Raw genomic sequence first — 18758 nt, forward strand, 5'->3', positions numbered from 1 at the left:
CTTCTGGCTTTAAAATCTGACTTTACGTGCCCTTGGTGTCCGGGGCACTGGGCTTCATGCCCAGTGTCTCATCCTTGCTATGTGGGCTTTGGAAAGAAAGAAACTCCAGGGCAGAGCCAGCATGGGCATGAGAGAAACTCAATCCACTAGGGAAAAAGACAAAAAAACAGACTAAGCAGGTACAGCAGCACTGGAGTGGAAGAGATGAGAAATAGCTAGGACTATGCCCCCTTCTTTGGTCCAGACCCTGAACTGTGAAGGAACCCACAAACACAACTTCCTTCTCTCTTTAGCCATGTTGGCTTCATGAAGAAAGAATCTCTGTTAAGAGCACTCTCATGACAACCCCAGGACCGTCAGCTCTGGGTCCAGAGAAAATCAAGAAGCAGCTCCAGCAGACACCACAGAACACTGATAATGTCTATGTCCATTGTAATCTCAGACTGCTTTCTACAGTTTCTACTTTCTCTTCTACTGATTAGCTCTAGCTGCTTCCAACCATTCCTTTACAGTCTCCTCATTCCAGTCTCATTCCAACTGCCCTCCATGCTACTCTCCTCCTTTCCTCTCTCCAGTCTGACCTTCCATCCCACATATTTCCCTTTCCGGCCCTGTAATACTACCACCTCTTCCTGATAAGACATTTAGTGTAAATACAATTTTTAAAAAATAGAACCCCAATAATATATTAAAAAAATAAATGAAATGTCAACTAAACAAAAGAAAGAAAAAAGTAGGCCTAACATGATGCTGGCAAGTTATTATTTCTGTACTGGAATCATTCATCATTTTTACCATCTTACTTATTTACATTGTCATCTCTGGGGGTAGGGATAGTCTTTACTGTAAATTTGTACAAGTACCTGGTAAAATGTACCTTGAGGCCTCTAACTGATGCCATAATATAAGTAAATAAACTATTAATAATGAATAATAATAAAAATGATGCAGTGAGGAGGCTCAGAATGCTCGACTCTTCCAAATTGTGCTTTTTTTATCTTCCTCTTGGTGGGGTCCTTCTGGAAGAAGTCCTCTTAGAGGATTGCCATATCTTTCGTCCTGTGGTGACAAATTTTGGAAGGGATAATATGGAATATCTGATTCCTGGATTTTATATGATTTCTTCATGTCCTTTTAGCTTTGTTGTCCTTTTGCCCTTAGTTTTCTCTCTTCGCTAATGACAGACATCTTCAGAGAATGAATGGAGGAAGTATGATGAAGTCTGATTTTGTTTGAGAGGAGCAGTTTCCTTTGGGTTGAGATTGTTCCTTCACTTTCTCTGGTTGAAAAAGTATATCCATATTCTTCAGTTCTTCCTCTTCATAGTCAGATTCAGAAAGCTCCCTGTTTGTGTGGGGTGTAGTCAGAGCTAGGGAGAGAAGGAAAAGATCTCTGGTGTCTCTTAGAACATTTTATTATGTTTCAGTATCTTTATTGATTCCCCCCCTTTTGGGATTTTTTTTTATTTACGGGGTGGTATTGGGGGGGGGGGGCGGGGGTTCCATACCTCTGGTAAGGAATAAGACCTTTTCATAGACATAGCTGAGAAGGGGGCAAAAGAGAAGGTTGGTATAGGAGAGAAACCTTTAGTCTCTGAGGAAAGAGTAACTGGATAAGATAGTGGCAGCTCTGCCTAGGGACAAGTAGACTTGGAGAGGCACCCGCTAATTTCCCCTTGAGATAGCAATAAGGCTTTACCTTTCAGGGAATTTTCCAGAGAGGGCCATTTCCTGTTGGCGTAGTTTGGTGCCTGCCAGCCAGTTTGATGCAGCCTCTCCAGATCAGGTTTGGGGAGAAGATCCTAATGTTCCAGCTGAGCTCTTTGCTATTTCTGAACGAATGAGTGCTCATAGGTTGGGTACAGCTGTGGAAAACCTCTAGACACCAATTGGGTGTCCCCACAAATGGACTTTTTAGATTCAAGCTCTAGGTTCTTCGCCTGCTTTGCCATATCTAAAATAGCAAAGATATAATATCCCCTTCTAAAGGGGATAGCAAAGACTTCCCAATTGCCCTGGGCTCCCCAGTTGTAACAGCTACCAAACCCTGAAGGAGCTGGTACACAGCATTGCAGCACCACTCAGATTTGGCCCATATGACCCTTCATAGATGGAGATGGAGGGCAGACGGACCAAATTTGATTGGCGTTGTGACCCTGTGTGCTATGCTGCAATGCCAATCAAATTTGGTCCATTTGCCCTTCATCTCCATTTATGGAGAGGCAGACAGGCCAAATCTGAGTGGTGCTGTGTCCCAATTTAGCCCCTGGAAATGTTGGGAGGCATGGGGTAGGGATACCCCACTAACACTCCATAGTAGCAAGAAGCATAAGACAGAAAAATGGTTTCTGGTGGAATGGAGCTGCTAGTGCCCCAAATATAGCTTTAGAGTTGGGTTATATAGATAAAAGGTGAACCACGGAGATAGAAGATCTGGTGCATGGTAGAAGAAATGTAACCACAGAGTCTGCATGACAAATCTGGATTGTCCCGGCTAACTGTAGCAAGCACAGCCTGTTAATAGTAGGTTAGGGTGGAGATGAGGAGACAGACTTTTTCAAATATATTTTGAATTTTTGAATTTTTCTTGATGTTCAAGCTGAATTCCTGCCGTGAGTATCTATAGTGAATTGCAGGCTGACAGCTTGTCATAAAGGTTAGTGATAGGATGTCAATAGACTACCCTATAATAATAAGGGGAAAAAACCTCTTTTCATGATGCAAAAATATGTTTCTATTCTGTTATGAATTATCTTATGCTATAATTAATGTATAAGATTGCTGAAGAACTGTAGATACTTAATCATCTTATTTGCTAGTAAAACATTATTTTTTGTAACTATAGATGTGGTAGTGACAGATGGACATTCACACTTTAGATGTTTAGTTTGGTCTCTCAATCTTAATTGGCCTCAAAGTCTTGAGAGATCAGGCTCTCTTGGTTCATGGTTAGTAAAAAATATTGTAGAAACCATCTTATTTATAGAATTATGGTATTTTTATTTCCGGACCCAGCAAAGTCCAAAAGTAAAGAAAACTAAAAAGATACACAAGACACTAGATTTGGAACCCTGCTGTGACTGATTTGTATCGGGCCACCAATAGGACAGTGGACGAGAAGCTGGATATGAGTCAGCAGTGTGCCCTTGTTGCCAAGAAGGCCAATGGCATTTTGGGATGTATAAGTACGGGCATAGCGAGCAGATCGAGGGACGTGATCGTCCCCCTCTATTCAACATTGGTGAGGCCTCATCTGGAGTACTGTGTCCAGTTTTGGGCCCCACACTACAAGAAGGATGTGGATAAATTGGAGAGAGTCCAGCGAAGGGCAACAAAAATGATTAGGGGTCTGGACCACATGACTTATGAGGAGAGGCTGAGGGAACTGGGATTGTTTAGTCTGCAGAAGAGAAGAATGAGGGGGGATTTGATAGCTGCTTTCAACTACCTGAGAGGTGGTTCCAGAGAGGATAGTTCTAGACTATTCTCAGTGGTAGAAGAGGACAGGACAAGGAGTAATGGTCTCAAGTTGCAGTGGGGGAGGTTTAGGTTGGAGATTAGGAAAAACTTTTTCACTAGGAGGGTGGTGAAACACTGGAATGCGTTACCTAGGGAGGTGGTAGAATCTCCTTCCTTAGAAGTTTTTAAGGTCAGGCTTGACAAAGCCCTGGCTGGGATGATTTAATTGGGGATTGGTCCTGCTTTGAGCAGGGGGTTGGAGTAGATGACCTCCTGAGGTCCCTTCCAACCCTGATATTCTATGATTCTATGATTCTATGAATACAAAGAGGATGTAAAACCCAGTGTAACTGGGCTGTGAAGCATTCTTCGGAGAGAGTCCAGCGAAGGGCAACAAAAATGATTAGGGGACTGGAACACATGAGTTATGAGGAGAGGCTGAGGGAGCTGGGATTGTTTAGCCTGCAGAAGAGAAGAATGAGGGGGGATTTGATAGCTGCTTTCAACTACCTGAAAGGGGGTTCCAAAGAGGATGGCTCTAGACTGTTCTCAATGGTAGCAGATGACAGAACGAGGAGTAATGGTCTCAAGTTGCAGTGGGGAAGGTTTAGATTGGATATTAGGAAAAACTTTTTCACTAAGAGGGTGGTGAAACACTGGAATGCGTTACCTAGGGAGGTGGTAGAATCTCCTTCCTTAGAGGTTTTTAAGGTCAGGCTTGACAAAGCCCTGGCTGGGATGATTTAACTGGGAATTGGTCCTGCTTTGAGCAGGGGGTTGGACTAGATGACCTTCTGGGGTCCCTTCCAACCCTGATATTCTATGATTCTTCCTGCTTAAGGGGACTCCCTGGTGGTGCAGGGCTTTAACTCATAGCTACTGCTATACCAACCACCAGCTGACAATCAATGTACTGCATTGCTGGAAAAAGGGAAGAAGGTCTCTATGCCTCTTTGGTCCACTCATGCCCTGCTGCTGGAATGGCTCCTTGGAATTGTAGACAGCTGGGTTTTAGAGGAGCTTTGCATCTATTATAACTTACAGTAGTGGCCCCAAGATTGGATGAGTTCAAAGGTGGTTTAATGGCATTCTAGTTTCTTCTTCCCATTTTAACAGCGAGTATTGGTGGACCACATCTGAGGATCTGCCCCAAGTGGGGAGTAAGATGTCATGAAATACGTATCATATTAAACCCCAATTTATGCTACTCCACAAGTTTCTAAGTAATTCACTTCTCCTTGGCTGAAATCCTGATCTCACTGAGGACACTGGGAGTTTTGCCATTGACTTCAATGAAGCCAGAATGTCACCTTTGATTTGGGTAAATAAAGGTAAAGCTTCAGAACAAAAAATCTTAAAAAACCCCTCACTTAAAAAAAATTCTTTCATAAACAGAAGTAGCAACAATCAAGTACATTAGAGACAAAATGCTTATTTACAAATCACATAATTAACACATTCTTTAAATTGTGGGAAACAGTGGATAAAATTAATGACTGATGGTCAATTCGCTATTAAACTTTCTATTTCATGTATTAAAATACAGATTTTAAATTGTTTTCAATTTCTAAGCTATCAGTTGATGTGCTTCAGTTTATTATACAGAAAGGAGAAAAGGCACTGACAGCACATTTTAAAAAACAATAGTAGTGGGTTGTTTTTAGTATGTAACTGCAGTTTTCTGACGACTCAAGAATGATATGCAGTGTTATGTGAAAATATAAGAAATGCAGAATTAAGACAACCATGTCCTCCATAAATTAATACATACTTCAAACCCATATTCTCTGAATTTTTTAAATCAATTACTGACAGTTAATGGAGACATATAAAGATTGCCTTCATTTTATGTTGACTTAATCAGAACACTAATCTGCTTTTCCAGAGAATTATTGTAGCTCAAGACCTAGCATTTCATTGCTTTGAAGTATTGGAAAAAAAAAAAAGGAATTGTAAGCATATAGTCCAACAAAAATGAAAGAATGATTCCTCATCCTAATCACTTTAATTGTTCCCTCCCCCCCAAATAAAACCCCCACTACCTCCCAACAGAACCTCAATAGTATGTGGTTACTAATAGCTGAAAACATGTGTTTATACAACATGTATTTAGATGAGGCTATATATTAAACCTGTTGGACTTTCTGTATTTTATCAAATTGAAGTCTATGTCATTGGCTCATCATTCTAATTCTGACCCTTGCATCAGATCAGTTCTCTGAAGCTCTATGCATCTTATTCTAGTATTTAGAATCAATGAGGATGTCGGGCAGGATATATTTTCAATATGCACAAGGCAGAGGAAGTTTCCTTTCCTGATGAGAATTAACAGTTTCTTTTCAAGAAGTATGTCTGAAATTGCTTGAGAGAAAGGTAACATAAAAATGAAGGTAAATTATAAATTGAATCAATAAAGGATGAAAAGTGTTAAGAAGAGAGTTTTTCTAATTTTTTGTAGTTTGTGCTAATTGCTTTTTTAAACCTGATTTACAGATTAAGTTAACAAAGAGGTTTACCAATACAAGTCTAACTGTTAAAATGGCAGCCAAATAGCCTTCTTGTTTAATTACTCTGTAAATACTGGAAATGCAAAATCACGTTAAAATGTGCACAATTTGCTTCACCCCAAAACTTTATGCTGTGGATGCATTATTCATTAAAATACCTCAGATCCCACATCCAGAAACAAAAAGCTGAAGTAGTATTTTTATAATTTTTAACCATTATTTCTTCTTCCAATAATATGGCAACAGACACTCCAACAGTCTATGTTTAAATACAGTCATCGTCATCAGTACGACTATTAAACGGGTAAGTGTGTATTACATAAATGAGCCCCTAGATTAAGTATATGCTGTGAAATGTATGTGAATGTGCATGATTTGAATCAATGAACTGTGGCCTGAAATGATGTCACACAATGTGCAGCATTAAGTGGAAGGTTAAACCTACTTGCATCTCGGTTCATTAAACGCAGTTAAAGTGCAAATTCCCTCATTCTGACAGTAGTAATCACAAGGGTTCACTTTCTGGTCACAGCGCTGACTTTTAAACCCCACAGAGCATCTGCAGAATTTCAGTAAAATACAGCTAAATAAATATTCTGCCTTTTGCTGAACAAATTTTAAACTCATTACATACAGTGATGGTAACACACACACACACGAAATATGCTCAGCCTTTTCACAGGAGGTCCAATCTGATAATATCTCAGGAAGTATGGGTAATCAACACTAATCAAAAACATTTTGGTAACAGTGGACCCTGTATTAACCCCTTGCTTCAGGAATCAGAGTTTTGACACAAAGCACTAAAGTCAAATGTCCTAACAGTTAGTACTGGCAATTCCAGAGCATGATGGTCTTAAAAAAGAGAATCCATGTTTGTTTCCTAAGAATTGTTAGTAACATTTGTTACATGCTGAAGTTTCTATGTGTTTTTACAAAACCACATGAGTTAATGTGTGTGAAACTGGTTATCTCTGAGAATCTATGTTGTTTCATGTCAAACTATGTCAAGAGGAGACTGTGTTAAAAAATGAAAAAACACCACTTAAAAAGAGATAGAAATCATTAGGCACCAAAATATCGATCATAGATGGTTAATCCCACACTATTATATATGTTAATTGCCAGCAAATAGGTCCTCACATTCACCCTTAAGTATTTTAAGTATTCTATTGTAAAATCTTCTTGTTGAAGAGCAGTAAACAATAGTCACTAAATCATCAACAATGTCAAATGATGAACAAAAGGAATATTCTGCAACTTGCAGTAGAACAGAGTGACAGACAAAAATAACACCTAGAAAAGTAAAATACCATTGTGAGTGGTACATCATCAATACCTGAACAGATAAGAAATGCAGATGAACAGAAACTTTATTATTTACTGCCACACAGATGTTTTAATGATACACACAAAAGTACTTACAGACAGACAGGTATATTTGTCTCTGGGTCCAGCTGACATGCACCACCATTATAACAGTAGCCATCACATAACTGACAGCTAGAGGCAATCTTTCCATTAGTGCAGCTGTAATGAAAAAAATTGTTATCCACATCATTATTGTTGAAAGCAGATGTGAACTATCTACAGATGAAAACATTCATCTTATGAGAAGTAAAAGAATTGCTGATTGATTAGATTTCACTAAGACTCTCTAGCTTGAGGCAGTAACTTTTTAAACAGATTTTTGTGGAACAGGTCACCATTATTCTATACAAATTCTAATATTTTCAGCCTATTTAGTTCATCAGAATAAACAATTACTATAATTTATGTAATCTCCCATTAACATCACTGCAGATCTTAATGAGGTATCTTTGCATTGCTGTAAACCTGTGTCCTTAAGCCATTGTCCTGGACACCATATGAAGGCAAAACAAGACACCAGGAATGTGGCTTAACTTGGGTGCAACTTGCTTAACTAATATATTTGGGAGCTATCCAACAATAACTCCTCCCATGCAGGTCATTCTTCCTACTATGATCCACTCCAGTTAGTGGAGGGCTGCCATCAGCCCCCCCCCCCCCATTCTTTTAACCTGGTCCCAGCACTCTTGCTGGGACCCCATCATCCTTCCGTCATATCAGATTAATGGGGAGGGAAATATGGGGTTGTCTCCTGTAGTAGACATAAGGAGCCCCACTCCATTCCCCACCTTTTTTAGAGGAGACACAAATTGCAAGGGGGACATGGAGTGGGAGCTTTTCTTCTTGAGCAGAATGATTCCTAGAGCTGGTGGAAGGGCTTATAAAACACTCCCATTAAGTGTGCGGGAGCCAGGCGTTGCTACAGCCTTGTGTTCCACCAATCAGCCTAACCCTCCCTCCTCCAGACAACAAAGAGACTAAATGTTCCCAAGGAGAGGAATGTTGTATGTCTTCCAATCCACTTCTGATTCTGGTTTATAAGGGTATCAGACCTACCCTACTGAATGACTACCTGCACTGGGCACGTGCCAAGTTGTGATAAAAATGAATTGTACAGCCTAATCTACCCACTGGGTCCTTAGGCTGCTGCAAAGAAGGTGAAAAAATCCACACTACCCAGGCCAATCTGGCAGAGAGGGAAAATTCCTTCCAAGTCCCAACAGGTAATTAGTATGATGCCTACAGCAAGACCCAGAAGACCCAGTCCTATTATAATCCCAAGGGGGGAGTGGAGTGGGAGTTTTTCTTCTCATGCAGAATGGCTCCTAGAGCTGGGGGAAGGGCTTATAACCCTCCCATTAAGTGTGTGGGAGCCAATGGGTTTTGCTATAGCTTTGTGGTCCATCAATCAGCCTAAACACCCTCCTCTCCAGATGACAATGAGGCTGAATGTCCCCAAGGAGAGGAGGGTTGTATCCCTTAAAAGAGGCCAAAGAATTTCTTTCCACACTAGCCGAAAGTTCCCCCCACCTCTGAGGCCTTTTTGGAGGTGGGCATTGCTTGTAAAACCTCTAAGTGGTATTAAATGTAAGCAAATAAGCAATTCATAAATGGACTGATCCTCAATACTTCAGGTCTGAATAAATATTCCATTTCCAGGGCTTAAGAAAAAACACTAACATTTTGCCTACATTTTTACATAAAACTGTAAATAACATATTTTTATTCAATCTCAGCCTGAGTTTGAACTCAATTCTATGGATATAGCATGGTTGTCTTTAAAAACTCAACATTATTATTGCTGATTGTTTGTTCGACAGTAGTACCTACTAACCACAAGGTTAAGGGGTTATTGTGCTAGGTACATACATGAGTACATGAAAGTCCTTGATCTAAATAGACAAATAGTGAGTGAAAAGCAATATTTCCATTTTACACAGGGGGAACTGAGGCACAGGATGACAAAAGCAACTTTGGCTAAGGTCCCACGGGAAATCTCTGGCAGAGGTGTGAAGTGAATTCTCATCTCCTGGGTCCCATTCCAGTGCCTTAATTAAAAAAGACATCCTTCCTGCTGGCATTTGCCAACTACTATCAAGCAGTAATCTGTGATTACCACACTTTCCCCCTATTATTAGAATAGAAGCTGTTGACAAAAGTAGACCTTTTAATGGTTTCTACTGTTGTGTGCATTGTAAAACTAACTGGTGAAAGTCACAAACCTGCAGCAAAACACAACTTTTACATTTTCTGAGATAAGACCTGGAACCCATGTGGTCATAGATCTAGCTGCTAAGCTCCTGTTCAGTTTTTTCAATTCATTGTGTTAGCAGCTGTAAACTGTACAACCTCTCGTTATCCGTACCTAATTGCTGATTATCAAGCTATTCCTCTGGTACTGGTATTACCATTCAGTGCAGATAAATACAGAGATTAGCTGCAATACATATACATAGTTCTCAAGATATGTGAATATTCTATTTTATTAAAGTTTTTGTTCGCCTACTTACTAGAAATTTGATTCTCTCTCATTGTTATACTTATAAAACACAAAATGGGATTGAACTGAAGACAATCTGCTTTTGTCCATAAATTACTGTACAGTAGTTGAATGTGATTACCAATCTATCCATCTGCACACCAGCAGCAGCCTCTTAACAGCTAAAAAACAAGTAGGATTCAATGCTGTGTGATACAAACACAGGTTCCACACCTCCATGTGGCATGTATTGTTTTCCATTTGCATCTTCTTTTTATCTTCACAAACAATTTCTTTTGGCTTCTTTTTACCTTTCATGATATCATTTTTCCCCCATCCTTTATTCTTTCAGTACTTGTTTCATTCTTCCTTCTTTGACCGTTCTCTTTAGCTCATTCCCATCTTCTTTTGGGCCCCATGTTTGCTTTTTCTTCTTTATTTTAATATGTATTAAAGCTCTGTCTTCCATTAAATAACTAGCAGTTTGAATAGCCCTACTTCCTTCCAGTCTGAAGTTATTGTAGCAGTGAGGAACTGAGAGGAGACACGTCTATTAGCAATGCCAGTTTAGCACTGTGTAGGTGGCAGCTTGGTTCCAGCAGTAATATGCACTAACTACAGAGCTTCTAAAGAAAGGCCAATTACAAAGCAACCTTCAAATTGCAAAAAGGGTTTCATGATGCTGATGATTTTCACACAGCTTTGCTCATGAATGTGAAAAGCTATTTCTTTCTTTAACCATTTAGTTGGGGAAAACTGGCTAGGGATTATCTTCCAATGCATTCATATTTATGGAAAACCTGACTGCTGTTCTCTGTGAAGCATGTTACACATTTGTGTAATGTCAACTGTAGGTCTATTTATTATATCTATTTTACAAAGATACAAAATTAAATATTTTATAAAATGAAAACAAAGCAAAAATGGCAGGTATATATATAGGCTTGTAATTAAAAAAGCAAAACACATTTAAAAAATAACACTGGCTACTGTAATTTGCTTTTTAAAGGGAAGCTATAACATAAAGTACATACAATAGTTCTTGGGTCCAGCATTAATTCACATGGCACAGGTCAGGAAAAATGATGGGTTCAAAGATGCACTGGCCTGGTTCTCCAGCATTATGATGGCTTCCTGTGGCCCCCAAAAAGTATTCCAGTACCTAGGGATTGCAGGATGTAGGTGGCCACGCCTCGTTTCCTTGGCTACACTCCCTGCACTAGCTCTATTGCACCCAAGATTCCCTTGAGCAGGAAAAATCCTTTTGTGGTGCTTTAAAGTGGGTGTAGTGCTTCTTAAAGAAGTCATAATAGGGCCCCAAATTAACACCTTAGTTATGAGAACATGACTGTTACGCATGTATAATTTTATCTTTATCAATTCCTGAATTTGGAATACAAGTTTAGTGTTCTCTTAGTATATGTTTTTTAATGGGATTTCCTAGATGTGTTTTCAGAGCCTCTTGCAGAAGCAGTTTCAAGAGCTGAGTCTTTCAGTCCTTCTGGGTGCTTTTAATTGAACGCCTTGCAGGCATCAGTGTCTTTAGCTGAATGCTCTTCCCTGAGGCATAAAAGCAACATGTTTTAAATGCCTTTTTCCTATATGGATCTATCATCTTCAACAAGGATCATGGTGAGCCAAAATCATCAAACATTTCATTAAACAACTGAAAAATTGCAAACATCTAACCAAGACTTTTGAGTCCACACTATGACTATCTATTAAAAGTACTTATGGACTGTTTACAACTATTGTATATAACTAATAAAATGCAGAACAGGGTGAATTTGGTTTCTACCTGTTCTGGGAGTCTAATAGAGAACTGACAGATCATTAGAGGACAGATGGCAAGGAGGTGGGCTTTAAACTAGGTTAATGGGGGCAGGAGACAAATTCACATGGGTTAGTCCAGAACATGGCGACCTGGGGGAAGGGTTGGAATCTGCAGGAAATATAGGCAATCATAGCAAGGACAAAGGACAGACAAAAAGGTATAACTGGCATCACAGAGACTTGGTGGGATAATTCACATCACTGGAAGATTGGCATTGAAGTACACAACTTGTTCAGGAAACACAGGCAGGGAAAACAGGGAAGAGCTGTTGCCTTGTATATCAAAGATGTATACACTTGCACTTAGGTCAAGATAGAGGTGGGCGGCAGACCTGCTGAAAGTCTCTGGGTAAGGATAAAAGGTATAAAAAAACGAAGGGTGATGTCATGGTAGTGGTCTAGTATTGACCACTGAACCAGGAAGAAGACGTGTACAAGGCTTTTTTTAATAACTAACAATATCATCCAAGCCCAGGACTTGATGGTGACTGCGAACTTCACTACCCAGACATCTGTTGAGAAAATAATAAAGAATGGCACAAATCATCCTACAAGTTCTTGGAATGCATTGGAGACAACTTTTTATTACAGATGGAGAAAGCAATTAAGGGAGAGGCAGTTCTATTTTTGATTCTGAGAAATAGGAAGGAACTTATTGAGAATTTGAAGATGGAACGCAACTTGGATGAAAGTGATCATGAGATGACACAGTTCATGATTCTAAGGAATTTGGGAGAATAAAGACAATAGACTTCAAGAAGGCAGACTTTTGAAAACTCAGAGAATTGGTAGGTAAGATTCTGTGGGAGGCAAATCTAAGGGAAAAAGGAGTTCAGGAGGGTTGGCAGTTTTTAAAAAAAGACATTATTAAAGGCACAAGTGCAAACTATCCTAATCTGTAGGAAAGATAGGAATTATGATAAGAGACAACCTTGGCTTAGCCAGGAGAACTTTAAAGATCTGAAATTGAAAAAAGAGTCATACAAAAGTGGAAACTAGGTCAAATTATGTAGGATGAATATAAAAAATACAACACAATCATGTAGGGACAAAATTAGAAAGGTCAAGGCACAAAATGAGATTAAACTAGCTAGGAAATAGCAGGTAGCAAGAAAACATTTTGAAAATAAATGAGAAGAAGACAAAGACCAATGAAAGGATAGGCCCATTATTCAATGAGGAGGGAACGACAATAACAGAAAGCACAGCAATGGCCGAAGTGTTCAGTGCCTATTTTATTTCAGTTTTCACCAAAAAGATTGGCAATAATTGGATGAATAACATAGTGAATGGCAGTGTAAATGGAACAGGATCTGAACCTAAAATAGGGAAAGAACAAATTTGATATCTTCAAGTCAGCGGAAACTGAAGAAATACATCTAGAATACTTAAGGAACTGGCTGAAGAGATAAATAATAGACAATATGTATTTGTCAAGAATAAATCATGTCAGACCAACCTAATATCCTTCTTTGACAGGTAACAAGCCTTGCAGATGGGAGAAGCAGTATGTGTGATATATATCAACTTTACTAAGGCTTTTGATACTGTCTTATTCATAAGTAAATTAGGGAAATATAGCCTAGAGAAGCCCAACTGGTCGAAAATCAGTACTCAGAGAATAATCATCAGTTGTTCACAATCAAGCTGGAAGTACATGGAGTTCCGCACGGATCTGTCCTGAGTTTGGTTCTATTCAATATCTTCATAAATTATTTGGATAATGGCAGAGAGAGTACTTTTATAAATGCTACAGATGATACCAAACTGGGAGGGGTTACAAGCATTTTGGAAGACAGGATTAGAATTCAAAATTACCTTGACAAATATGAGAAATGGTTTGAAAAATATATGATGAAATTCAATAAGGACAAATGCAAATTACTACATTTAGGAAGGAAAAACCAGTTGCATAAATACAACTGGGAAATGACTGGTTAGGAAGGAGTACTGCAGAAAAGGATCTAGCGGTTATAGTGAATCCCAACCTAAAATGAGTCAACTATGTAATATTGAAGTAAAAAAAGTGAACATCATTCTGGGATGTATTAGCAAGAGTGTTAAACAAAACACAAGAAATAATTATTAAATAATTATTAAATAATTATTTCTAAATAAACAAGACACAAGAAATAATTATTTCACTCTACTCAGGACTGAAAAAGCTTCAATTTGAGTATTGTGTTTTGGGCATCACAACTTGGGAAAGATGTGGACAAATTGTGGAAAGCGCAGAGGAGAGCAAGAAGAATGAGTAAAGGTCTAGAAACCATGACCTACGAGGAAAGATTGAAAAACCTGGGTTTGTTTGGTCTAGAGAAGAGAAGACAGAGGGGACATGATAACAGTCTTCAAGTACATAAAATGTTATTATAAAGGGGAGGAGATAAAATATTCTCCTTATTCATTGAGGGCAGGACAAGAAGTAATGGACTTAAATTGCAGCAAGGGAGATATAAGTAAGACATTAGGAAAAAGTTCCTAACTGTAAGGGTAGTTAAGCACTGGAACAAATTACCTAGGGAGATTGTGGAATCTCCATCATTGAAGGTTTTTTAAGAATAGGTTAGAGAAACACCTATCAGGGATAGTCTAGATAATACTTAGTCCTGCCTCAGTGCAGGGGATTGGACTAGACCACCTATTGAGATCCAGTCCAGTCCTACATTTCTATGATTCTGTGATTAAACAATTAGTTAAGGAATGCTGGGATTAGTAGCAACACAGCAAGCTATGCTTTTCAGGCCAATTCTTCCATGTCTTAGTTGGGTAAAGATAATTAGCTCTTGGACTTATAGCTTAAAAACAATACAAAGAATTCTATAATTGCTAAATAATTATGTACGATACCTACTGTGTTTTATTTCTTATGTAGGACATATAAAGATTTATTACAACCTCCTGTATTTCAAAATGTATGATATAAAATTCAAGCCATTAAATATAAATTGCCTTCACTTGCACATGTGAATATCACTGAACTCTGCAATGCCAATGATGTAACTGTTTCCATAGCAATTCATATATTTCAAAGTAGTAAAAGAATAAGGAGACCCAAAAAGGACAAAAAATGTGGCAAAAATTGGCACAAAATTTGTGATGGCATGGAGCACTGCAATGTTTTATTTCCATTTATTGGGGATAACATACACAATTTTCTAGTGTTTTTTTCCTCTTATGAGAAACATGGTTGTCCCAAACCTGCAACAATAAAAAGCTTTATGGCACCCCACACCATCACATACTTCCTATTTATGATACTCATAAGCAAGGACTTCTGTGCAGGTTACTGATAATCTAAGAAATTATGTCTGTCTTTACTTTCAAAAATGTTCAGAATAATATATAACCTCTGCTTCCATGACACAGTCATGTTTTCTACTTACTGAGAATGTGGAGTAAAATGTAGTTCTTAGTTTTGGTTGAGGTTATGTTCTCCTTGAAGTTGTGCAGGTTATCATTCCATCCCACCTGTCATATTCAAAGCTGGGATCCTCAAATTCCACCAAAAAACAAAGGACTCTGCCTGGTTACTTATGAGCTAATGATGATACCATGTTTACATCATCTGGTAACCCACCATTCATGTAGTACAATTCTGTTGTACACTATCAAGTATAATGATTTACTGATTATTGCATTTTAACTATTAATTCATCTATGTATATATCACTTTAAATCTAACAAAAACACTTACTTGCATATTATGTCATCACTGTCCTTGTTTATTATGCAGTGCCCACCATGGCATCTTACACACTTGTCTACTTCACATTTTGGACCCTCATATTGTACAGGACAGACACATTCTACACTTCCATCATCAGCAATGGTACAAGATTCAGAATTCACACAATAATGGTGGCATACATCTGCAAAGAAACATTAAAAGGTATTAATGAAAATTATTTTAATAATAATAATATATTTGCATCCCAAGTAAGAGGAAAAAACTTGGAGGGAAGGGCTCCAGTCCCAAATGGATGCTTAACCACCTCACAAATAATATTAACAACATGTAGAGAGCCTTCAAGGAATAGACAAAAGGATTAATCAACAAAGAATGCTAAATCTTGGAGCTCAGGAAGTATAGGAATACAGTGAGTATTGCCAAAAGTCAAGCTGAGTTAGATCTTGCAAGAGAAACTAAAACAAATGGAAAAGGTTTTTTAGTCATATAAATAAAAAGAGAACAAGAAAAGAAATGGAGCTGATGGGCCACCGGGATTAAAGATAATCTAGATATGGCCCAACAACTAAATGAATACATTGCCTTAGCTTTTAGTAAGGATGATAATGTAGAACACGGGGCACAGACATAATGGCTAATGGGAATGAGTGAATACAAATGGAAATTACCGCATCCGAGATGAGAGCAAAACTCAAAGAGCTTAATGAGCTCAAATTGGTAGTAATGGGGCAGTGATTGAGTAATTTCCATCCCAATATACTGATAGAAACATCACATGAAACTGCAAATCTGGTAGCAATGTTTCTTAATAAATCTATCAAATTGGGGGCAGTACCATATAACTGGAGAATAGCAAACATAGTACCTATATTTAAGAAAGGGGAAAAAGTGATTCAGGCAACTACAGACCTGTTAGTGTGACCTCAACAGTATGCAAGTTTTAGAGCAAATTTTGAAGGACAGAAAAGTTAAGGACATGAGGGTAAATGGAGAATGAAATGTAACATGGATTTACCAAAGGTAGACCATGCAATACTAAACTGATATATTTCTTTGATAATATTATGACAAGGGAAATGGAGTAGAACTAATGTATCTGGACTTTTAATGCATTTGACAGTGCCACATGCGGAATTATTAGTTAAACTGGAGAATATAGTATTAGTACAAGAATTGTAGGGTGAGTAAAGAACTGGTCAAAGGGGACATAAGCACTGGACAACTGCTGATAAACTGTGAGGTCCTCACTTGAAATCTTAGGTATTTTTTGTGTTCTAGATGGTCCAATATATGAAAATAGATGTCTTGGAATTTGAGAACAGCAAACCAATCTTGTGGTTTTATGTGTGGGATTGTTGAGGCGAGGGCTACAATTTGGAACTTGAATCAATGAATGAATGTAATGAGTTTCCTCAAGACTGTAATTGATCACTATCCTCCTTTTTCCCTTGGGAATTAAGAAGTAACAGAAATAAAAACCTCTCTTCCTGTACTGAAGAGGAACATCTACCACTGTGAGAGATGAGAAGTGACCCCACCACTTGTTGCAACAGTCTGTCATTAGAGAACTCCCTGCAAAGGGACTGGAAAGGTGGGTGTGGGGGGGAGGTAGGACCTGGAGAGGGTATAGTTCCTTCAAGAGTGTACCTAGGGGGCTCTCAACACAACCATCAAACTGGCTGACTTGAGGGGATGTAGATCTCAGTGCTGCTGAGGAAGATGTCAAGGGCCTTCACCTATGGAATTTTTGTTTCTTTCTCAGTGGCTCTGGTGGTCTTTGGTGTGCTGTGTAGTAAGAGGAAGAAGACAGATGCCTGGGTAGGTCTGATGTTTTCCCTATTTCCTTCCAGGTTCCTTCCAGGTCACCCCAAAGGACCTAAGCATGGCCCTGTAGCCGTTCGATATGCGTGAAGTGTTATCAATATTGCTGCTAAATAGATCAGAACCCTTGAAAGAGAGATTTTCCATTATAGTCTGTGCTTCCCCAAAGGTCCCAGAGGATTGCAACCATGATGCTCATTTCATAGTCATAGCCACTGCCATTGATCTTGCTGCAGTGTCTGAGACATCAGTTGCAGCCAGCAGAAATTTCTGCACTAACTGAGTCTCAGCTATTAGAGATCTCAACTCATCTCTAGACTCCTGTGGTAACTTGTCAACAAAGTTCAAAATCTTTTGCCAATTAAGGAAGTCACACTTGGAATAAAGTGCTTGGTCATTGGCAGTTCTGAGCTGAAGGATGAGTAAATCCCAAAGAGATCCAGATGCTTTGACTCCTTTTCCTTAGGTCTTGCTTTGGAATATTGCTGCTCATTTGTCAGTTCTTGGGCCATATTAACCACAAATGATTAAGGTGTGAGATGAGTACAGAAGCTCTGCAGGGGGTATGTGGAGAATGTTAAATAATGTGTTGAACTGATGTTATTTTATGTATTGTGACAAAGTTCCTCCTCTGCCTTAATGGGTCCTGCAATTATTGGTGGATTTGCTTGCCTCAGAGATTCATGGCAGCCCTCAGTTTGGCCACTTTTGCTAGTGGCTCAAACCTGCCATTCACTCAGCTAACCTCATCACTGGAAAGCATGGGGAAAAGGAAGGAGAACAATCCCCACAGTCTCTGCTGGTCCACCTAGTGGGTCGAGAGACAGGCCAGGGACCTTCCCCTCTGGTGGGACCCACAGTCCACGTCAACTCCTCCTGTATCCAATAGGGAGTTGGGAGGATGGGGGGAACCCGGGCCCACCCTCTACTCTGGGTTCCAGCCCAGGGCCCTGTGGATCACATCTGTCTACAGTGTTTTGTGTAACACCTGTGTGACAGCTACAACTCCCAGGGCTACTTCCCCATGGCCTCCTTCCAACAGGACCTTATCCTCTCCACAGGACCTTCCTCCTGATGCCAGATAGCATTTGTATTCCTCAGTCCTCCAGCAGCACACCCTCTCACTCTCAGCTCCTTGTGTGCCCCTCACTGACTGAAGTGAGGTCCTTTTTAAACCGGGTGACCTGATTAGCCTTCCTGTCTTAATTGGTTCCAGCAAGTTCCTGATTGTTCTGGAACCACCCCTGTTACCTTACCCAGGAAAAGGGACCTGCTTAACCTGGGGCTAATATATCTGCCTTCTATCACTCTCCCCATCAGGTTCCCTTTGTTTGACCCTTTGACAGCACTCCTGTCCCTGTTATTTCATTAGTTGTTCCCCGGAATCATTTGGTTTCCAGGTCCTGTGGATCCTCCCCTTAGGCTGCGGGGGCGGGGGAGTCCCTTTAGCAGTGGGTTGGCTCCCACAGCCACTTCCTGGTTCTCAATAGGATCACTCTCCTGTAGCCATCTGGCCCGACCCTGTCATAGTATATGGTTTTTGCAAATAAAACCTGCAGTTGGATAGGAGACAGTTTAATATATGAGGGCTCTGTAAA

At 39.4% G+C, this 18758-nt stretch overlaps 1 protein-coding gene across 7 annotated transcripts in view; it reads right to left on the bottom strand.

The window, feature by feature from the left end:
* Window positions 1-18758, bottom strand: part of LRP1B (LDL receptor related protein 1B) — a 1329376-nt gene that overhangs the window by 28500 nt on the left and 1282118 nt on the right. For 5 of the 7 annotated variants that reach the window (XM_078847919.1, XM_078847920.1, XM_078847917.1 and 2 more), the window contains 3 exons: window positions 15346-15520; window positions 7391-7495; window positions 6411-6524 (listed from right to left, as the gene is read on the bottom strand). In XM_078847919.1, the coding sequence (XP_078704045.1) occupies window positions 6411-6524; window positions 7391-7495; window positions 15346-15520 (394 nt within the window). Of the gene's footprint in view, window positions 1-6410; window positions 6525-7390; window positions 7496-15345; window positions 15521-18758 lie in introns of those variants that run through there. The other 2 variants (XM_073305382.2, XM_078847921.1) reach the window with 2 other exon arrangements.

Source organism: Lepidochelys kempii, chromosome 11 (genome assembly GCF_965140285.1).
Source record: "Lepidochelys kempii isolate rLepKem1 chromosome 11, rLepKem1.hap1, whole genome shotgun sequence".
Lineage (NCBI taxonomy): Eukaryota > Metazoa > Chordata > Testudines > Cheloniidae > Lepidochelys > Lepidochelys kempii.